Consider the following 23659-nt stretch of genomic DNA (forward strand, 5'->3'; position numbering starts at 1 on the left):
TAATGTTAGTAAATGCAAAGTAATGCACGTTGGAAAACATAATCCCAACTATACTTATAAAATGACGGGGTCTAAATTAGCTGAAAGAAAGAAAGAAATCTTGGAATCATTGTGGATAGTTCTCTGAAAACATCCTCTTAATGTGCAAGAGCTGTCAAAAAATACTAACAGAATGTTGGGAATTATTAGGAAAGGGATAGATAATAAGACAGAAAATATAATATTGCCTTTATATAAATCTGTGGTACATCCACATGTTGAAAAAGATATATATTGGAACTGGAAAAGGCACAGAAAAAAAGGAATAAAAATGATCAGGGGTTTGGAACAACTTTATATGAGGAGTGATTAACAAGACTCGGACTTTTCACTTTGGAAAAGAGACGACTAAGAGGGAATACAATAGAGGTCCATAAAATCATAACTGGTGTCAAGAAAGTAAATAAGAAAGTGTTATTTACTTACTTCTTCTCATAACACAAGAACTAGGGGTTACCAAATGAAATTAATAAGCAGCAGGTTTAAAATAAAAGGAAATATTTTTTCACATGGTCAACCTGTGGAACTTCTTGCTGAAGGTTGTTGTGAAGGCCAAGACTATAACAAGATTTTTTTTTAAAGAACCAGATAAATTCATGGAGGATAGATCCATTAATGGCTATTAGCCAAGATGGGCACGGATGGTGTCCCTAGCCTCTCTTTGCCAGAAGCTAGGAATGGGCAACAAGGACTGGATCACTTGATGGTTACCTGTTCTGTCCATTTCCTTTGAAGCACGTGATATTGGCCACTGTTGGAAGACAGAATAGTGGGCTAGATAGACTTTTGGTTTGACCCAGTATAGCCGTTCTTATATTCTTCTGTTTGTGCCCCTAATAAGGGTGTGCATTGTATTAATATTTGAGTAACTTAACAATTTTCTGGCTTATTCTTCAGATAGGGTTCTGTGACACAAACAGGTCCAGTGATCACATAGGAAATGAGCCCCAAAGCAGCAAAACGAAGCAAACATTACAGCATACTTCTTGCTTCCATAAGTTCATAGATTAACCTGCAAAAATATATGTAAACAAAAACAAAAATGCAAGGCCTCTCACCTGGCCTCATAGGTTAATACATACTGCACATTTATTTCTGAGAATTGCTATATCTAGTCCATTGGCAAGTATTCCTTAACTGTTTGCACTAAATTTGTCAGCCAGATCTTCTTTTGTACCCGCTCAGGCATATGTCTCTTTGATGTTAACAGGAACTCAGGAGATCTCATAACTCAGCCTGTTATTAATTTAAAGAGGTTAATGGGATAGCAAAGAAACAATTATCAATGTCCAGTAAAACGAACCATTTTGCCATGGCTACTACTCTGGCTCTTATAGTTGGAAGGTTGACTACAATTGGGGCCATAGGTACTGTACCTTCCTTAATTCTTCTATAATCAATCATGGGACGCCATCTGCCTTCCGGTTTCCAAACAGGCCAGACTGGGGAGTTGTAGGGGCTCCCCAGTCTGGCCTGTTTTGTTTTTCTGAGGGAAAATTTACTTTTTGACAGAATCACAACAACAAATAAATAACAAAACCTTTCAGCTGCAAACAAAACAAAAAAAATCTGAAATGTAGCTACGATGCCTCATGGGAGTTGGCTTACAGATAATTCTCCTCTATGGACCATGTTTTCTGGCTGGACTGTTTCCCAAGATGCACCTCTTGCTGAGCCACCATGGTGCATAATAGGTGTCCTTGGTCATGGTGCATCATGGGCTATGTAGTTCAGCTGAGGAATGTGGCCCATTGGGCACACTGGGGGCATGAGGTACCTGTGCCTACAGCCCCAAGGTAGTACTGAGCTAACCTTTCAAAAAAAAAAAAAAAAAGATAATTTGGGGTATTTGGCTTTAGAATGAAACGTCCACATTTTCCAGTTGTTTCTGTGAAAAAGTTCATTTAAAAAAAACAAAACTTTATGCTGAAATACAATGGGAAAAAGTGAGAGTCTCAGGTTTCAATTTTCTATTTTATTTTTTTTGGTGGTAGTTGTTTTCCTCAGCTATCCATATCAGCTGCATTGATCTGTGTTTCAGAAAGCCAACTATGCACGCCACTATGCAGGAATGAGTCAGCATCTTTCAGCACAGTCTCAAGTGCTGATAATACAATGCTTTTACCTAGATGAAAACCTGAGGCCCTTCCACAGGGCAAAGCTTCAGAAAAGGACAAAGGATTTAAAGGAATTAAACCACTCCATTTATACATCAAACAATCCCTTTTGAATGAGGTGGCATTCCTCCCTTGGGATCCCAGTCAGTTAATGTGGGGAACCACAAACCAGTCAGGAGAACAATGCCACATGGATAAACAGGCTAAACACAAGACTGTCATGCCCTTACTCCAGCCAGAGATCCATTATTCACATTAATACATTGTGAGGCAGTGAGACTGAGTGAACATACGAATATAAGAACGGCCATACCGGGTCAGACCAAAGGTCCATCCAGCCCAGTATCCCGTCTACCGACAGTGGCCAATGCCAGGTGCCCCAGAGGGAGTGAACCTAACAGGCAATGATCAAATGATCTCTCTTCTGCCATCCATCTCCACCCTCTGGCAAACAGAGGCTAGGGACACCATTCCTTACCCATCCTGGCTAATAACCATTAATGGACTTAACCTCCATCAATATATCTAGTTCTCTTTTAAACCCTGTTATAGTTCTAGCCTTCACAACCTCCTCAGGCAAGGAGTTCCACAGGTTGACTATGCGCTGTATGAAGAACTTCCTTTTGTTTGTTGTAAACGTGCTGCCCATGAATTTCATTTGGTGGCTCCTAGTTCTTATATTATGGGAACAAATAAATAACTTTTCCTTATTCACTTTCTCCACGCCAGTCATGATTTTATATACCTCTATCATATCCTCCCTTAGTCTCCTCTTTTCCAAGCTGAAAAGTCCTAGCCTCTTTAAACTCTCTTCATATGGGATCTGTTCCAAACCCCTAATCCTTTTAGTTGCCCTTCTCTGAACTTTTCTAATGCCAGTATATTTTTTTTTCAGATGAGGAGACCACATCTGTACGCATATTTGAGATGTGGGCGTACCACGGATTTATATAAGGGCAATAAGATATTCTCTGTCTTATTTTCTAACCCTTTTAAAATGATTCCTAACATCCTGTTCGCTTTTTTGACTGCCGCTGCACACTGCGTGAATAGAGCAGTGAATAGATCACTGGAGTGCAGGTCAGGATACCTGCGTTCTAATGACTCCTTTGCCTCTGTTTAGTCTCCCACCTCCTGCCTGTTTAGATTATAAACTACTTGGAGAAGGAGCTGTTTCTTACTGTCTATGTAAAGGACCTGGCAGAGTAGGGCCCTGACCTCAACTATAGTATCAATAATACTGTAATACTCCCACAGGGATTTATTGGAACACTGCAAATACCAATTCCAGCTGACACAGGCTGCTATCTCCGCCCCCCGCCCCCCCCGATCAAATACAACAACAAAATAACATATCAGAAAACAACTTAGCACTGAGATAAAGATGCAGAACCTTCTGTTGGTGGAGTGCTGTCTGCGCTGATCATTATAATTTTCCCCCTTTAGTTAAATAAGAACTTTAAACAAAAACTCCTAGGAATCCAGATAGTCTTCCATCCATGCAGGTTTCCAAGGTGGTCTGCCTGCTCCAGTCCTATATTCAGTCACGGAGACAACACTTATAGTTGTATCTAGATTATCAGGGAGTTCAGGGTTCATGTCCCCTAGGTCAGGTCTATCCATTGTGGACAGACTGTTGAAGACGGCAGTGTGCTGAGATTGTGAGAACACTCTGATAATTTCTCCTCCACACCCAATGTCCCACCATGACCCACAGGTACCGGCTGAGGGGCATCCAAATCCTTTTCTGCATCCTTGCGGGATAGTGGTTGAGCATCCTCACTGTTTGTCCTCCCCTTTCTTCCAATGAATCTGTGCACCAATTCTCCATGCACTACAAAAAGCAAGTGCTCTCCCCACTAGGTATCATCAGCAAGGATAGTTTTTTAATCACTGTGTAAGCACCTCAAATGCAGCTGGGTGAGTGAAACTGCAAGACTACATCTTTCATCAATAATCTGCGACTGTCTCAGTCTTTCTATCTCTCTGTGGCTGTACCACTGCACACCTTGAGAAAGTGTTGTACACTTACAAGCAGATGCCAATTTTCAGCTGGAGCTTCTGGCAGCAGGGCTTTCAAGTCGATCTGCATGAACTCTCAGGGGTTACTAGGTTGGAGCATTTTCCCTGTAGGAGTTCTGCCTCCCTTACTGATTATTTCCAGCCTTGACAGGTAAGACAGGAGAGTACCTAGTCCTTAACATCTGCAGCCAGCCCCAGCCAAAATAATCTGTCAGTGTCTTTTCACACCCCAGGTGTTCTGCTGCTGCATTATCATGAGGCCCCTCCGGTATTGTTCTCTGAAGGTTTGCTGGCAGGTCAGTCCACTTACCCTCAGACACCAGGAAGTTGGTAGCTGGATCAATGGACTGTTGAGCCAGCCCACTCCAGTCTGGGCCTCCTTTGGTAGATCTGTTGTCACCAAACATAACTCAGGGGGCTTAGACTGTTCTTGCCAGATGTCATCCCGAAACCAGCCTGAGCCTATTCTCATGGCCCTTATCTAGCTGGCAGGGTCCACAACCACACTTTGCTTTCCAGGTTTATGGGGAGCTGTGCATGTGAATTAAGAGAGTTTGTGAATCCATCTCCACAGGCATCCTGGGTTATGCTTTGTAAGGGGCTGCCACAGAGCACGTGTGTGTGCACTGAATTCCACACACAGACCACAGGACCCTGGAACGATTTGACCCACACCAGCACCAGGACTGCCCATGCCAAGCGACATCTCTGCTCCACACACCCGTTGTGAGGATGCTACAGCCAGAATGGCTGAAAGGATCAGGGCAAACCCAATTCCATCGCTATGCACAGACCTCTTCGACCATCCAAGAGAGGACTCCTCAGTGAGGCTGCCATTGTGGGCCCACTTGCCCTGTTCAGATTTCTCTGTGACATCTATGTGGTGTGAAGAAGCAGTGTTGACGCACCTAACTTTGAGGCAGCTAGAAAAATCATTGGGACTCACCAGGCCTGAGTTCCACACTCAGGCTCTCTGAACGATGAATGGTGGGAAATGGGCACCTCAGAATGGGATTCACAAAAGCCAGCATACTAAGCAGCTCTGCCATCAGGGAGCTCAGCCCCCAAGTGCTGGCTGGCACCTGTCTCTGAGCTGTAAAACCTTCACTGGCATTAGGCACATATGTCACTTCTGTGCTACACCTTGATCATGCTGCCCAGGAGACTGGCTAGTCTCCTGACTGATTATCTATTTGACCCTCGTGATTGGGGGGAGGGATAGCTCAGTGGTTTGAGCATTGGCTTGCTAAACCCAGGGTTGTGAGTTCAATCCTTGAGGGGGCCCTTTGGGGCAAAAATTGGGGATTGACACTGCTTTGAGCAGGGGGTTGGATTAGATGACCTCCTGAGGTCCCTTCCAATCCTGATATTCTATGAGTCTATTATTGTTTATATGTTAACAGAAAGCAACCAGCTGAGGGCCTTCAACAAAGTGTTCTCTGTCGATACACTGCCTTGACACCCCTGCTCAATCCCCTCCTACAGAGCCTGAGAAACAAAGAGGCAAAGCAGGCCCTATGGATGCCAGTCAGTAAATTTCAAGCTTCCCATAGAAAACATTGCTAGTTTTGCTTTGGATAGAACAAACTGGAAATAGTTAGAGTTGATCTGTAGAGTACATATGATTCTTTCGGAGTCACCATTTGGTTAATCCGGGTGAAAATAAAGCAAAGGGGCTGAGAGAACAGTTTGTATTGATTTGTTCATTTGATAGATGTCTCCTCCTTTTTTCATCTGAATGGCTGATGAATAAATGTTGATCTTTGCAACTGTATTTGTTATTCCACATGATTCTCTGTTGGGGTAAATTGTATATTTAGAGACAGACTCTCAGGCTCCACAGTTGAGGCCAGATGTCCTATTCTCATTTAAGCACCACAATGAGTGAGCAACCTTTCAAAAGTTCTCAGGGTTAGAAAGTTAGTGTTGCTACAGCAGGGATGCCAACTCATGCAACTTTATCTTTCTTCTTTTGGTATTTGCTGTTTTATGGTAAAGCTGCAGCTCCTCGATGCACACAATTATGTTAGAACCTCTCCAGGGAGTTGGGAAAGATTTCCTTTCTCTGTGCAATATAAAGAAGGGACTCGAACATCGTCTCCTACCACACTTGCATGCCCTAACCACCACACCGTGAAGTCTTTCTTGCTTTGTATCTGGCCTAATGCATATTTAATTATTTACATGCAGGAGAACAGCTTCAATGTGAGGGACTAAGAGAATAGCCCATAGCTTGGTGGTTAAGGCATGACTCTGGTAGGTAGGCTGGGACTTGTAGTTATAAAGGTTTTTCCTACTATCTAACCTAAATCTCCCTGGCTGCAGATTAAGTCCATTACTTCTTGACCTGCCTGCAGTGGACATGGAGAACCATTGATCCTTGTCCTCTTTATAAGCCTGTATGATATTTGTATACTGTTATCAGGTGTCTCCCCTCCCGCCCTCGAGTCTTCTTTTTGCAAGACTATCCATGCCCAGGGTTTATTTTTTTTCCCCCACCTTTCCCCCTAGGGCAGATTTTCAAAACCTGGAATCATTGTTGTTGCTCTGCTCTGGACTCTCTCCAATTTGTCTGCATCCTTCCCAACTACCTGGTAGTTCAGCTTGACTTTACCTAGTCTGCTATTTTCCTGAACCTGACCCCTTGCCCCATTTCCCTGCTAGTTTACTGGCCTGGTGGATTCTGCAAATTTTGCAACCAGATGAGCCTTTAATTTACCAAACCCTACAGCCCATCTCTCCTCTCTAGCTAATTTGGGCTAGACTATAAGTAAATAGAATTAATTAGGGTTGATTTGGAGAATATGTATGATTCCTTTGAATTGGCCATTTGGCTAATCCTGGGTGATGATACAGTAGCAGAGCTGGAAGAATAGCTTGTATTGATTTGTTTACTCAGTAGATGTCATCCCTTTTCTCTGGGTGAGTTTTTCATGAATAAATAGCAATCTTCTCCACTATACTTCTTACTCTATGTTATTCTCTGAGGAGCTACATTGTGCATTTAGAGACAGACTTTCAAAGGGGCTCTGATTTCACAAGCGAGGCCAGATATTCAGAAGGGCCCAGTTCCCATTTTAGCACCACAATCAAGTGAGAAGACTTCCAAAAGTTCTCAGAAGTTGTTGCTCAACAGCTTCTTAGAATTAGTGACCAAACTCTCAGAAGTTCGCAGTATTAGAAAATCATTACCACGGCACAGCAGTTGCAAAATTTGTGCAACTTTAGGTGTTTGTTGTGAAACTGCAGCTCCGAGAGTTGTACGAGTGTGCTAGAATCTCATTAATAGTATCATAGAATCATAGAATAACAGGGTTGGAAGGGACCTCAGGAGGTCATCTAGTCCAACCCCCTGCTCAAAGCAGGATCAATCCCCAACTAAATCACCCCAGCCAGGGCTTTGTCAAGCCTGACCTTAAAAACTTCTAAGGAAGGAGATTCCACCACCTCCCTAGGTAACGCATTCCAGTGTTTCATCACCCTCCTAGTGAAAAAGTTTTTCCTAATATCCAACCTAAACCTCCCCCACTGCAACTTGAGACCATTACTCCTTGTTGTGTCATCTGCTACCACTGAGAACAGTCTAGATCCATCCTCTTTGGAACCCCCTTTCAGGTAGTTGAAAGCAGCTCCCCCCTCATTCTTCTCTTCTGCAGACTAAACAATCCCAGTTCCCTCAGCCTCTCCTCATAAGTCATGTGTTCCAGTCCCCTCATCATTTTTGTTGCCCTCCACTGGACGCTTTCCAATTTTTCCACATCCTTCTCGTAGTGTGGGGCCCAAAACTGGACACTGTACTCCAGATGAGGCCTTACCAATGTCGAATAGAGGGGAACGATCACGTCCCTCCATCTGCTGGCAATGCTCCTACTTATACATCCCAAAATGCCATTGGCCTTCTTGGCAAGTAGGGCACACTGTTGACTCATATCCAGCTTCTCGTCCACTGTAACCCCTAGGTCCTTTTCTGCAGAACTGCTGCCGAGCCATTCGGTCCCTAGTCTGTAGCAGTGCATGGGATTCTTGCGTCCTAAGTGCAGGACTCTGCACTTGTCCTTGTTGAACCTCATCAGATTTCTTTTGGCCCAATCCTCTAATTTGTCTCGGTCCCTCTGTATCCTATCCCTACCCTCCAGCGTATCTACCTCTCCTCCCAGTTTAGTGTCATCTGCAAACTTGCTGAGGGCGCATCTGTACCATCCTCCAGATCATTAATGAAGATATTGAACAAAACCGGCCCAAGGACCGACCCTTGGGGCACTCCACTTGATACTGGCTGCCAACTAGACATGGAGCCATTGATCACTACCCATTGAGCCCGACAATCTAGCCAACTTTCTATCCACTTTATAGTCCATTCATCCAGCCCATACTTCTTTAACTTGCTGGCAAGAATACTGTGGGAGACTGTGTCAAAAGCTTTGCTAGAGTCAAGGAACAACACATCCACTGCTTTCCCCTCATCCACAGAGCCAGTTATCTCATCATAGAAGGCAACTAAATTAGTCAGGCATGATTTGCCTTTGGTGAATCCATGCTGATTGCTTCTGATCGCTTTCCTCTCCTCTAAGTGCTTCATTAGCAAGATAGGAGACATCACTTCGTTTCCCCTCCCCGCCCTACTTGAGTTAAAGAAGGGATTTGAACATGAATTTTCCACCCCTCAAGTGAGTGCCTAAACTACTGGGCTATCCAGTCATTCCCTCTCTCTCTGGCCAAATGCATATTTAACTATTGTGCCACAGTGGAACGATTTTGGAGGAGAGCTTCAGAGAGATCCACACCAGGGCAGACGATCACCCAGCCATTAGGGCAGTCGCATCCCTGACCGTTTTGTGTGGTGTTAGACATGCTCTCAGCATGGGTAGAATTCTGAAGGTGAGGTAGGCCAGGAGAATGCCTCCCTTCACCTGGTCTGAGGATCCTGCTTGGGAGTAGGCATGAGATAAGGTTCTGGATGCCCAGACTGAGCTGTGTATATGCCTGATGGCAGAAATTTAGGCTCACGGGGGACTTTTATGGGGAAAAGTTGGAAAATGCAGGATTTTTAGGAGCCTCCAGAGTTAAGGAGCTTGCCTTGTTTAGCCTAACACAACAGAGGAGGGGAGATATGGCTTCTCTTTATAAATACATCAGAGGGAAAAACACCACGGAGGGAGAGGAGTTATTTAAGATAAGGGCCAATGTTGGCACAAGAACAAATTGATACAAACTGACCAGTGATAAATTTAGGTTTGAAATTAGACAAAGGTTTCTAACCATCAGAGGTTTGAAGTTTTGGAACAGCCTCCCAAGGGGAGCAGTGGGGACAGAAAGCCTAACTTCTTTTAAGACTGAGCTTGATAAGTTTATGGAGGGGAAGGTAGGGTAAGATTGCCTACAATGGCATATGACGCATTCACAACTGCTATTAGCAAATATCTCTGGTGGCCGGAGATGGGACACTAGAGAGGGAAGGCTTTGAGTTACTACAGAGAATTCTTTCTGAGGTGTCTGGTGGGTGGGTCTCGCTGATATGCGCAGGGTCTAATATATCACTATATTCGAGGTTGGGAAGGAATTTTCCCCCAGTTGAATTTGGCAGAGACCTTCGTGGGTTTCACCTTCCTCTTCAGCATGGGGCACAGGTCACTTGCTGGCTTGAACTAGAGAAAATGGATTCTCTGTAATTAGAAATCTTTAAATCAAGATTTGAGAATTTAGTAACTCAGCCAGAAGTGATAGGCCTATTGTAGGAGTGGGTGAACATAAGAACATACGAACGACATATTGGGTCAGACCAGTGGTCCATCTATTCAAGTATCCTGTCTTCCAACAGTCGCCATTGCCAGATGCTTCAGAGGGAGTGAACAGAGCAGGCAATCATCAAATGATCTGTCCCCTGTCATCCACTTCCAGCTTCTGGTAATCAGATGCTAGGGACACTTAGAGCATGGGGTTGTATCTCTGGCCATCTTGGCTAATAACCACTGAACGAGCTGTCATCCATGAACTTACCTAGTTCTTTTTTGAACCCTGTTATAGTTTTGGCCTTCAGAACATCCCCTGGCAATGAGTTCCACAGATTGACTGTGGGGTGTGTGAAGAAGAATTCCCCTTTTTTGTTGTAAACCTGCTGCCTATTAATTTCATTGGGTGACCTCTGGTTCTTTTGTTCGGTGATGGAGGAAATAACACTTCCTTACTCACGTTCTCCACACCCATCACAATTTTATAGACCTATATCCTATCCCTTCTTATTTGTCTCTGTCCCAAGCTGCTTCAGATAGTAAGCAAGTACTGTAAGAGTCGTGACTTATGTCAGAAGTGTAAGAGATTAGTGGGACCCTGCAAAGCACGGCTGCAACATCTGCCCATCATTAAATAGGCATTTGCCAGAGCATCTGTAGCTATTGTGGGGCCCCCTCACTAAACCACTCAGAACTGGAAAGAATACATACGTGTGGTGGATTCTGCTACCAGGTACTGTGAAGTCACTGCACTATCATTGGTGCTGGAATGGACCTTTCTTCACCTGGCTCATTTACCTGGATGCTCTATCCCTATTTGCAGTTATGGCTGCTAGTCTGGGTATTGCTTCTCTTCTGCTTAACCACATCTAGTTTGCTATTTTCCTGGACTTGACCCCTTGCCACATTCCCCTGCTGGTCTGCTGTGCTATTGGACTCTGCAACTGCAGCCTCAAGAGCCCTGACTCTCCACTGAGGGTCAGCATGTCCTCTCCAGCTTGGGTCGAAGTGTAAGGCAGTTTCTAGTTCACTTGTATAATTGTTGTTTAGCCCATTTTGAATCAGATGCAAATCTGGGGTCTCGCTCCTTTTTGATGTGCTCACAGGAGCTCAGCAGAACGTCTCTTGTGACTGATGTGTGCAAAGGTGGGCCCACTAGATTCCAGGCTGAGGTCCTTCTGGCATAAGGACCAATAATTTCACACCCTAATTGGTAACTATTTGGGTAAATTTTCTCTGGCTGCAGTGGTGGTGAAAGGGGTCCTATGCAGCCCTGCCCCCCCCCCCCAATATAGAACCTGAAAAACAAGGAGGTAGAGTAGGTTCTGAGGAAAGTTCTCAGGAAATAATCTGACCCATACATGTGTCTTTTTCCTTCCCCACCTTTTTATCTTCTTTCATATCTCTTCTGTCCTTTTGCCTTCTCTCTAAGAAAAGTCTTGCTTAGATGGCCAAGACTGCACATTTTGCAAAACTGCTGTGAGCCTGTGAGATCACAAAGAGGCAGCTAAATGCAGTTCCCTAAACTGGTACAAGTTTGCCAGGTCTCAGAGTGGCTGATAAATCCATGCGCTGAACCTCTGTTTTACCAGAAGCGAGTCTGCAAGTGAGAGTCAACACCAGAAACAGAAGCTGCATTTTCTATCTTTGCCGTTCTCTTCTTTCCCCTTTTATTTTGCCTTCTTGGAAAGGCATCACCATGAGATAACAAGAACATCACCATAGGATTTGGCCCATCTCAACTAACCTCTTCCTTTTCCCCCACAAAGGACAGCTATCACTGTCTTTAATACCATCCAACAGAGTGTTAGACAAGGTGGTAGTGGTGGGGTTCCATCTAAAAACTCCCTGTAGCTAAGGGGAGAGGGGACAAGGGATGTCGTTAAAATGAAAGCCTGATTTAATGCTTTACATCTCAAATGCTTTAACTGTTCTTCCTTCTTGTCTGTATCTTTAATAAAAGGCGAGAGAAACAATGAAACAAAGAACAAAACAAACTTTCCTAACATTGGGATGTTTTAGTCTGTGGAATTGCCTACTTGGAGAGAGGAGGGAAGCTATATTACTAGGAATTTATCAAAAAAAATTGAACCCTGTTATAGTCTTGGCCTTCAAAAATTCCTCTGGCAAGGAGTTCCACAGGTTCACTATGCATTGTATGGAAAAAAAAATACTTCCTTTTGTTTGTTTTAAACCTGCTGCCTGTTAATTTCATTTGGTGACCCCTAATTCTTGTGTTGTGAGAAGGAGTAAATAACACTCCCTTATTTACTTTCTCCACACTAGTCATGATTTTAAAGACCTCTATCATATCCCCCCTTAGTTGTCTCTTTGCCAAGATGAAAAGTCCCAGTCTTATTAAATTCTCCTCATACAGAAGCCATTTCATATCCCTTATAATTTTTGTTGCCTTTTTCTGAACCTTTTCCAATGCCAGTATATCTGTTTTGAGATGGGGCGACCAGATCTGCACTCAGTATTCAAGATGTGGGTGTCCCACGGATTTATATAGAGGAGTTTTATAAAGGGCTCAGTGCTGGCCTAACTCTGCTCCCGCTGAGGTCAATGAGAGTTGTACACCTATAGTTCTGCACTACATAGCAACTTTTTTGTCATGCTGGCCACTTTAACCATAGGCAAACTACCATGCCTATAATTACACTCCACAAATACTTGCCTCCCAGAGGCAGATTCCTGGATCCGAATGTGGTGCCTTGAGGTCTGACCCTGAGAGACAGCCCCCCTCATCCTGGGAAAAACAAAAATAAACCAGTTTTTCTTAAAGTTGGATATTCTGGCAAAGTTTTTTGTACGGACCCAGGGATCAAACCTTGGCTAAAATAGTCTAAATTGCTAGGTAAACCCCACCTAAAGCACAGCACCTACTGTCCCTTTGGAAGAGCAAAACTGAAAAGGGTATTCAGAAAAGGCTCCATATCTAGCCTAATGCCTTGGAGACAAACAGATCATATTAAATGCATGCAGAGAGTGAGAGAGAGCGAGAGAGAGACCAAGAATGTTCATAGATTCCTAGATCCCAAGGCCAGAAGGGACCAGTGTGAACATCCACTCTGACCTCTTGCATAATGCAGGCCAGTGAACTGCCCCCAAATAATTTCTGTTGAAAGTTAACAGCAACTTACGGGACCTGGCTGGCTCTTTTACAACCACTGACCCTGAGCGCTATACAAGTTTGATTGCAAACTGGGGCAGAAGTTTGCAACACAGAAGGTTCTGCAATCTGCTTTTGTCATTTTAAGTTCTGGGGAAATGTAATTTAAGTGAAGCAGAAAATTCAGAAGGTGAGCAAACAATTTTGAAAAGAAAATACTCCTACAGATGCTTGCCGTGAGAGCCTCACAATCTATATCGGCCTAATGCTGGGGTTTTCAGAATAATGGACCTTGTATAACGGATACAGACGGTGAGGTGCGGAGAAAGGTCGAATGTACTGTATAACAGGCACTAGGAGGGCAGTGTGAGGAATGGGAAAGGAGGGGCTATACTGTACAATATGTGTTTGGTGGCAGCAGAGGGTAAAAGGATGGGAAATTGGTGGCAGCTATTCTTCATATTGAGCACTAGATGGCAGCAGTTACAGAGAATCGAATATTTATAGAATCATAGACTATCAGGGTTGGAAGGGACCTCAGGAAGTCATCTAGTCCAACCCCTGCTCAAAGCAGGACCAACCCCAACTATGGTCAAGCCAGGCCTTAAAAACCTCTAAGGAAGGAGATTCCACCACCTCCCTAGGTAACCCATTCCAGTGCTTCACCACCCTCCTAGTGAAATAGTGTTTCCTAATATCCAACCTAGACCTCCCCCACTGCAACCTGAGACCATTGCTCCTTGTTCTGTCATCTTCCACCACTGAGAACAGCCAAGCTCCATCCTCTTTGGAACCCCCCTTCAGGTAGTTGAAGGCCGCTATCAAATCCCCTCTCACTCCTCTCTTCTGCAGACTAAATAAGCCCAGTTCCCTCAGCCTCTCCTCATAAATCATGTGCCCCAGCCCCCTAATCATTTTTCTTGTCCTCCGCTGGACTCTCTCCAATTTGTCCACATCCTTTCTGTAGTGGGGCCCCCAAAACTGGATGCAGTAGAACCTCAGAGTTCCAAACACCTCGGGAATGGAGGTTGTTCTTAACTGAAATGTTCCTAACTCTGAACAAAACATTCTGGTAGTTCTTTCAGAAGTTTACAGCTGAACTTTGACTGAACATTGACTGAATACAGCTTTGAAACTTTACAATGGAGAAGAAAAATGCTGCTTTTAACCATCTTAATTTAAATGAAAAAAAGCACAGAAAGTTTCCTTACCTTGTCAAATCTTTTTTTTCAAACTTTCCCTTTATTTTTTTATAGTTTGCGTTTAACACAGCACTGTACTGTCTTTGCTTTTTTTCTCTCTCTGCTGTTGCTGCCTCATTGAGTACTTCCAGCTCCAAATGAGGTGTGTGGTTGACTCGTCTGTTTGTACTGCTGGTGTTCCTAACTCTGAGGTTCTACTGTAAAGTGTCGGCACATGAAGGGAGATCGTCACCATGGGTACTTTTCCTTTAGGGTTAAGCTAGATTTTCATGATTATGTGATGTATTTTCTCGAGAGATTCATTAGACATAAAATAAACGAATGAATTGCATATGGGACAAGTAAATCACACAGGACATCAGTAACAAAACTTTGAAGGCACAAAAGTATAGTAGATACTAATGGGGAAGAGGTGTTAGTGGCATCTAGCTATAGAAAGGCAGAAAACCATTATTATTGTTGTTGTTATTGTTGTTATTGTTAATAGTATGAATAATAATAACTTTAATGTTGTACATTGTGGTGGTGTTTGTTTTTCCTTACTCTTTTTTGCTTCTGTCTGTCAGACGGCTTCAGTAATAACACAATTCTTCCAATGCATCTAGTGCAGAAAATGAGACCAGATCACTGAGAAAGGAGAACGCAATTTTCCCTTTTGTTTCTGGAGTCCACGTAAGTGGCTGGTCTCTTTCTTCCCAGATGGCTGGAACAATTTCTCTCAAAGGTCTATGGGACAGATTTAATCCAAAATCTGTGTGCTGAAAGTAACAATTTCTGGGAAGCAAATGTGGGGAATGTGTTGTGATGCACAAATACAGTAGTTCCACACCAATATTTCCATGAGCTTGCTAGCATGTGCACACATGCATGTTTTTGCAACACTGCAATCTACTGACTTGGATCTTCTCCAGTGTGCAGCCTTTGCCCTCTCCTGTGAAGAGCTAGTGCACACCCCTTTAACGCAGCTAGGCACTATATTCATGAGAAGCGGGAGGTTCTATGTTTGACACTTTCTGTTCCTATGAATTTCCAAATAGCCACACTGCACAGTTTATGCAGCACACTTCCCCTGTGGTTCAGACTGCTCCATCCCACTATGGGCTTTCCGAAATCCAGCAATTTACTAATGACATGTGGGTAAAGGCAGCACCCCTTCTCCCATCTCTTATACGTTCCAGAACTAAAATGGGGAGCCCTGTGCCTACGTCTCCCTTCCCAGTAGGGTTCACGGCCACAGCCACCTTTTCGTTTAGTTTGGTTGGTGTGTGCTCCCTGCACTACAGTGACAGCCCTCACTATTCCCTTGGAGCATACGCAGGAGCGGTCAGAAAGGGCAGGTGCAGGTAATGGCATGAGATGGCAAATACATCACCTCTTATTATGGTCTCACTTGGCTTTAAGCTTCCATTTCTAAGTGGTTGATAAGGAGGCAGTACGTGAGCAATAGATGGTATCAGCTTGTTACAGATTGGAGTAGTATGTGTTACGGGACACGCCTTAAAGGTGTGGTGGAATATTCTAAACCATGGTTATAAGCAATCTATTGATTGGACTCTATAACAATTGATTGACCATGAATTAAAATATTTATTAATCCTTTGTAAACTATTCATAAGTATTCTCAAATTAAGGAAGCCCTGGGATACAACATGACTAGCTCACATGACTTATGTGTAGTGCTGGGGAGGAGCCAGTGGTCATGGTACATGTAGCTACCAGTGACATAGGGAAGGATAGAACAGAGATTCTGGAGGCCAAATTTAGGCTGCTAGGTAAGAGATTGAAGCCCGGGACCTCCATGGGAGCATTCTCTGAAATGCTTCCAGTCCCACACACAGGGCCAGTCAGACATGCAGAACTGCAGGGTCTCAATGCGTGGATGAAATGATGGTGTATGGAGGAGGGGGTTAGATTTATTAGGAAATGGGGAAACTTTGGGGAAAGGGAAGCCTATAAAGGAAGGATGGGCTCCACGTAAACCAAAATGGAACCAGATTGCTGGCACTTAAAATTAAAAAAGGTTGTAAAGCAGTTTTTAAAGTAAGGGCTGGGGGAAAGCTGACAGGCACGGAGGAGCAAGTGGTTTGGACAGAGACATCCCTTAGGGGAGGATCTACTAACGGAGACTCTCTATGTCCTAGTAAGGAGGAGAGGATGGAAGATGACAAAATACAGGTAGGATCTGATGAGAAACAGTCAAATGAAAAAGACTCTCATTCAATTATGTCGTGTAATGGCAGACAGCTAAAAAGTGACAAGTTTTTAAAGTGCTTACATATCAATGCTAGAAGTCTAAATAGTAAGATGGGTGAAGTAGAGTGCCTCGTATTAAATGAGGATGTTGGTATGACAGGCATCACAGAAACTTGGTGGAATGAGGATAATCAATGGGACACAGTTATACCAGGGCACAAAATATACCGGAAGGACAGAGCAGGTCATGCTGGCGGGGAAGTGGCACTATATGTGAAAGAAAGCGTAGAATCAAATGAAGTAAAAATCTTAAATGAACCAAACCGTACCACAGAGTCTCTATAGATAGAAATACCATGTTCTATTAATAAGACTATAGCAGTAGGGATATATTACTGACCACCTGACCAGGATGGTGATAGAGACTGTGAAATGCTCAGGGAGTTTAGAGAGGCTATAAAAATAGATTTCAGAGTAGCAGCTGTGTTAGACTGTATCCGCAAAAAGAAAAGGAGGACTTGTGGCACCTTAGAGATGCATCCGATGAAGAAAGCTGTAGCTCACGAAAGCTTATGCTCAAATAAATTGGTTAGTCTCTAAGGTGCCACCAGTCCTCCTTTCCTTTTTATAAAAATAGAAAAACTCAATAATAATGATGGATGTCATCTGTCCCCATATTGACTGGGTACATGTCAACTCAGGACAGGATGCAGAAATAAAGTTTCTTGACACCTTAAATGACTGCTTCTTGGAGCAGCTAGTCGTGGAACCCACAAGAGGAGAGGCAATTCTTGATTTAGTCCTAAGTGGAGCACAGGATCTGGTCCAAGATGTGACTATAGCTGGACTGCTTGGTAATAGTGACCATAATATAATTAAATTTAACATCCCTGTGGTGGGGGAAACACCACAGCAGCCCAATACTGTAGCATCTAATTTCAGAAAGGGGGACTACACAAAAATGAGGAAGTTAGTTAAACAGAAATTAAAAGGTACAGTGCCAAAAGTGAAATCCCTGCAAGCTGCATGGAAACTTATTAAAGACACCATAATAGAGGCTCAACTTAAATGTATACCCCTAATTAAAAACATGGTAAGAGAATCAAAAAAGCGCTTCTGTGGCTAAACAAAAAAATAAAAGAAACAGTGAGAGGAAAAAAGGAATCCTTTAAAAAGTGGAAGTTAAATCTTAGTGAGGGAAATAGAAAGGAGTATAAACTCTGGCAAATGAAGTGTAAAAATGTAATTAGGAAGGCCAAAAAAGAATTTGAAGAACAGCTAGCCAAAGACACAAAAAGTAATAGCAAAAAAAAATGTAAGTACATGCGCAGAAGGAAGCCTACTAAACAACCAGTGGACGATCAAGATGTTGCAGGAGCCTTCAAGGATGATAAGGCCATTGTGGAGAAACTAAATAAATTCTTTGCATCGATCTTCACGGCTGAGGATGAGAGGGAAATTCCAAAACCTGAGCCATTCTTCTTAGGTGACAAATCTGAGGAACTGTCCCAGATAGAGCTGTCATTAGAGTTGGTTTTGGAACAAACTGATAAACTACACAGTAATAAGTCACCAGGAGCAGATGGTATTCACCCAGGAGTTCTGAAGGAACTCAAATATGAAATTGCAGAACTACTAACTGTAGTGTGTACCCTATCATTTTAAATCATTTTCTGTACCAAATGATTGGAGAATAGCTAATGTGACGCCGATTTCTAAAAAGGGCTCCAGAGGTGATCCTGGCAATTACAGGCCAATAAGCCTGACTTCAATACTGGGAAAAGTGGTTGAAACTATAGTAAAGAACAAAATTGTCAGACACATAGATGAACATAATTTCTGGGGAAGAGTCAACATGGTTTTTGTAAAGGGAAATCATGCCTTCCCAAACTACTAGAATTATTTGAGGGGGTCAACAAGCACGTGGACAAAGGAGATCCAGTGGATATAACGTACTTAGATTTTCAGAAAGCCTTTGACCAAGTCCCTCATCTAAGGCTCTTAAGCAAAGTAATCGGTCATAGGTTAAAAGGGAAGGTCCTCTCATGGATTGGTAACTGGGTAAATGATAGGAAACAAATGGTAGGAATAAATGGTCAGTTTTCAGAATGAAGAGAGGTAAATAGCGGTGTCCCCCAGGGGTCTGTACTGGGACCAGTCATATTCAACATATTCATAAATGATCTGGAAAAGGGGGGGAGGTGGCAAAAAGTGAGGTGGCAAAATTTGCATGTGATACAAAATTACTCAAGATAGTTAATTCCCAAGCAGACTGCAAAGAGCTACAAAAGGATCTCACAAAACTGGATGACTGGGCAACAAAATGGCAGATGAAATGCAATGTTGATAAATGCAAAGTAATGCACGTTGGAAAACATAATCCCAACTATACATATAAAATGATGGGGGTCTAAATTAGCTGTTACCACTCAAGACAGCAATCTTGGAGTCATTGTGGATAGTTCTCTGTAAACATTCACTCAATGTGCAGCGGCAGTCAAAAAAGTGAACAGGATGTTGGGAATAATTAAGAAAGGGATAGATAATAAGACAGAAAATATCATATAGCCTCTATATAAATCCATGGTACACCCACATCTTGAATACTGCAGGCAGATGTGGTCGCCCCATCTCAAAAAAGATATATTGGAAATGGAAAAGTTTCAGAAAAGGGCAACAAAAATGATTAGGGGAATGGAACAGCTTCCATATGAGGAGAGATTAATAAGACTGGGACTTTTCAGCTTGGAAAAGAGACGACTAAGGGGGAATATGATAGAGGTCTTTAAAATCATGACTGGTGTGGAGAAAGTAAATAAGGAAGTGTTGTTTACTTCTCATGACACAAGAACTAGGGGTCACCAAATGAAACTAATGGGCAGCAGGCTTAAAACAAACAAAAGGCAGTATTTCTTCACTCAACTCACAGTCAACCCGTGGATCTCTTGGCCAGAGGATGTTGTGAAGGGCAAGACTATAACAAGGTTCAAAAAGGAACTAGATACGTTCATGGAGGATAGATCCACCAATGGCTATTTACCAGGGCAGGGATAGTGTCCCTAGCCTCTGTTTGCCAGAAGCTGGGAATGGGCAACAGGGGATGGATCACTTGATGATTACCTGTTCTGTTCATTCCCTCGGGGAAACCTGGCATTGGCCACTGTCGGAAGACAGGATAGTGGGCTAGATGGACCTTTGGTCTGACCTAGTATGTTCTTATGACTTCCCAGGTGTTAAACTGTGTATGACTGAGTGTTAAGGGTTGTTTCAAAGCCGAATCATTTTTTTAAACATCTAACTAGGGTCTAGGTGAAATATGAATGACAAAGTTGGCCTTTGTGTATTAGCAAACACAATGTTAACTTCCCCCTCTCTTCTCATGCTAGAGAACTCTTAATGGTAAAAGGGTTTTAGCTAACTTGAGCTTGGAACAACTCAGAAATTAATTATAAATGTTGCCATTTCACTGGTAACACCTTCAGATCCTCACTCTATGACTTACATTCTGGGTCGTATGGTGGCCAGGAGAAAGTATAGAATCTCTGTAATGGACAATTATGGATTAATTAACCAATTATGGAAGTTTCTTCATAGCTGCCATTTGCTAATGTTTGTCTATGACCTGAACAATAAGGATGTAATTCTTTTATCAGTTTCCGTCCTAGCTATTAGAATGATGGGCTATATCCTTATTATTCACAATAATTTTCTCACACTTTTTTTTCAGTCCACCTAAATTCCTTTCCACACCAATGAGTTTCACAGATAAACAGTATCACATTCAAATAGATGCAGAGAATCACGGACATGTTACATATTAAATGGGGAAAAATAAGACTGAGATTTTCAAGTCGTGAGAATTGAAAGAAGCCTGGGAAAATCTCAGCCTCGTAAATTATGCTTTAATTTGATGTTGTTGATTTTGCTGATGATGTGGTTTTTTGATGATGATTTGATGATGATTTTGCTGATGATGTGGCTTTAACCACAACAAAAGAAACATTGCCATTATGTTCAACACTGCACAAACACATAGTAAGTAACCTGAGACCGTTCAAATCTAAATGGACAAGAAAGTTTAAAGATGGGAGGGAAAGCTAAGAGAAAGAAAATGGATAGTAAATTATAATCTTTATTTTTGATCATGTATTTCCTTTCCCCTAGATAAACCATGGTGAATAGAGAACAGGGAAATCAAACATCCGCCACAGAGTTCATCCTCCTGGGAATCAAAAATTTCCCTGAATTACAGACCCTTCTCTTCCTGCTCTTTCTAGTGATCTACATTGTGACCATGGCTGGGAACATCCTCATCATTGTGCTAGTCGTGGCTGATCAGCACCTTCACACCCCCATGTACTTCTTCCTGGGAAATTTGTCCTGCTTGGAGATCTGCTACACCTCCATCATCCTGCCCAGGATCCTGGCCAGTCTCCTGACGGGGGACAGGACCATCTCAGTCAGGATCTGCTTCCTGCAATATTATTTCTTTGCTTTCCTGGTAGTTGCTGAGTGTTATCTCTTATCTGTGATGTCTTATGATTGGTATTTAATGATCTTAAAACCCTTGCATTATGCAGCCCCCATGAACGGCAAGGTCTGTGCCATGCTAGCAGCTGCTTCTTGGGTAAGTGGGTTTCTGCCTAGCACCATAATCACCTTCATGATGTCCCAATTCATTTTCTGTGGCCCCAATGAAATTGACCATTTCTTTTGTGATTTCAGCCCAATAATAAAACTGTCCTGTAGTGACACCCATCTGGTTGAACTCACGATCCTCATTCTGGCTTCAATATTCACCCTGCCCCCATTTCTTATCCTGATGTCCTATGTTTATATCAACCTCAGTATCCTGCAAATCCCTTCCACCACTGGCAGGCAAAAGGCCTTTTCCACCTACTCCTCTCACCTCATGGTGGGGACAATTTTCTGTGGGATCATAATCTTTGTGTATCTGCTCCCCAAAACCAACACACTGGAAGCCCTGAACAAAGTGTTCTCAGTCTTCTACACTGTTCTGATCGCCCTGATCAATCCGCACATCTACAGCCTGAGAAACACAGAGGTCAATCAGGCCCTGCAAAAACCTGTCAATACATTTGTAGTTTTCACAAGACTTGAGATAGTCCGACCTGCTTGTTCCACCTTGGAGAGAAAATAGGGGAAGAGAACACTTTTGGAAACATTTTAATGTTTTTAACTGCCTTGCAAAAGTGAAAAAAAATGGAGTTTTGCTTTTATTTTTACTCTTCTCCTGACTTTTTTAATGGAAAAAGTTAAACAAGTGAGAGATTTTTTCCCTACTTTACTTCAATTTCTTAACCTGTAAGAATGTGAAAAAAGTAAAAAGAACATTTAAAGATGAGAGAAAATAATAAATCCTCTCACTGCAAAAGAAACAGACTTGTATCTCACTTTTCAGAAAATAATAAAGTAAAGAGAAAGTTGGAAAACCATACTTTTTTCCCACCAGAAAAATATTGAAATGAGTATAAAAAAATTAAAGGGAGAGAAAGTAACACTTTGTCCTCACCTCACCATTTGTAATGCACGTTTCCAGGGGAAAGAAGTAAAAACTAAAAGTAAGTGCAGGTTTTTTCACTAGAAAAAAAAGGTGAGGAAAGTTGAAATGTGAAAGTGGATGGGGGAATACACCAAAACATTTTTTTTCAACCAAAAATAGGGAAACAAGTGGAAATATTGAGACAAAATCAGAAGTTTGTTTTCTTTCAACAATTTTCACAGAAATATCCCCCTGAACAGCTCTAACCGGGAGGAATCTGAATTGAATTATTGACTCTGGGAAGCAGGTTCTAGTTGGCCATTATCTGGAAAAAATTAGGGGATCATGAATATGTAATTCATTATACAGGAAGACAGGGTTGATTTTAAGCACTTGACTACAATGGGACTAATTGCGTGCTTAAATTAAGCATTTTTTTCAGAGACCTCAACAAAGCGTTTTCTGTCTGCTTCTGTGTTCTAACTCCCTCCTAAACAGCCTGGGAAACAAACACTTTGTGAATCAGGGCCACCCTGGTGGTTTCAGGACTAATATTTGCCGTTTCACCGAAGCTCAGGTTGCTACTTGCATGAAATTTCGTACTCATTTTTAAGGGTGTGATGATAAATGTGATGTATGTGGTGTCTATGTCAGATTTTGAGACAACAGAACAAGATTTAGTACAGAGATCTAAGATTGTGCTGGCAGGAAAAGAACTTGCAGAAACAATCCCAGGGTCAATGAATTTTAAACATACAATAAAATTGAAGTGAATGTTATCAGTTTATATCAATATGTCATCTTAAAATATTTTGATTACAAATTACAATAAAAGAATACTCATTCAATTCATGTGCTCGTTTTGTGTCCATCTGGTCGGGGGTTGTTTCACAGCCTTTTTCACCTCAATTTTATTTTTTGTGAGAATCTTCTGCAATGACAAAATCAGTTCAAAATGAGATAAATGCACCCCCAACATCCAAAATGGGCATAACGGAAAAAGGGGGAGGGGGAGGGAGAGAGTGGGGAAAACAAACATAATAATAATTAATTAATAATGTCTTTTCAATCATAAAACCAGAATATTTCATTCAAAATCTAAAATTTCCATTAAAGGTTTCCATTTTAAAAAGGCCATTTTCCAACATTGTTTCCCCTCCCAAATGAAAAGTTTTGAGCCGTTCTAAATGTTTGTTTTCATTCACTCTCATTTTTTTTTCTTTTCCTTGAGAAGGAAACTTCAAGAAAATGGCCCCAGTTTCAGGCCCTGGTGTGGCAGATTTTCTGGCTGATTTTGGAAGGAGAGGCAAGTATGGGTAGGGAAAATAAACAAATATTCTCTGCCTCACACCTAGCTCTGTCTGGGATTGAGCTGTTTGCCGACGTGTGCTGGACTCAGGTATCTTCACCTTGAACTTATTGGGGCTTTTCCCATTGGACGGATCAAGCGGATGATGAACTGGACTGGGTTTAGGCTTAAGTGGAGATTAAAGAGATGTGGGTTCTGTGCCCAACTCAGCTACAGATATCCTTCATGATTTTAGGAAAGTCCCTCAATCTTCCCTGTGCCCTAGTTCCTCATCTGTAACATGGCCGTAATCCTCCCCGACCTCACAGGGGGGTTGTGTGGAGAAAATCTATTAACGTTTGGGAGACACTCAGACACTCACGAGGGCAGCTACACAGAGACAGAGCTCTGCACCCCCTTATGTTCCCTGGTAAAGCTCCCGGACTGGGATGTG

At 42.5% G+C, this 23659-nt stretch overlaps 1 protein-coding gene across 1 annotated transcript; it reads left to right on the plus strand.

Annotated features, from left to right (window-relative positions):
• Positions 1-20592: 20592 nt before the first annotated feature.
• LOC119567816 (olfactory receptor 10A2-like) lies at positions 20593-21808 on the plus strand. The gene has a single exon (XM_037915229.2). The coding sequence runs from the start codon at positions 20709-20711 to the stop codon at positions 21573-21575; it is 867 nt and encodes a 288-aa protein (XP_037771157.1). The 5' UTR covers positions 20593-20708; the 3' UTR covers positions 21576-21808.
• The last annotated feature ends 1851 nt before the right edge of the window (positions 21809-23659 follow it).

This window comes from Chelonia mydas, chromosome 13 (assembly GCF_015237465.2).
Source record: "Chelonia mydas isolate rCheMyd1 chromosome 13, rCheMyd1.pri.v2, whole genome shotgun sequence".
NCBI lineage: Eukaryota > Metazoa > Chordata > Testudines > Cheloniidae > Chelonia > Chelonia mydas.

What these genes read in the sequence shown, in the direction of transcription:
- LOC119567816 (XM_037915229.2), top strand. Translation starts at nt 20,709, where the DNA reads ATGGCTGGGAACATCCTCATCATTGTGCTAGTCGTGGCTGATCAGCAC.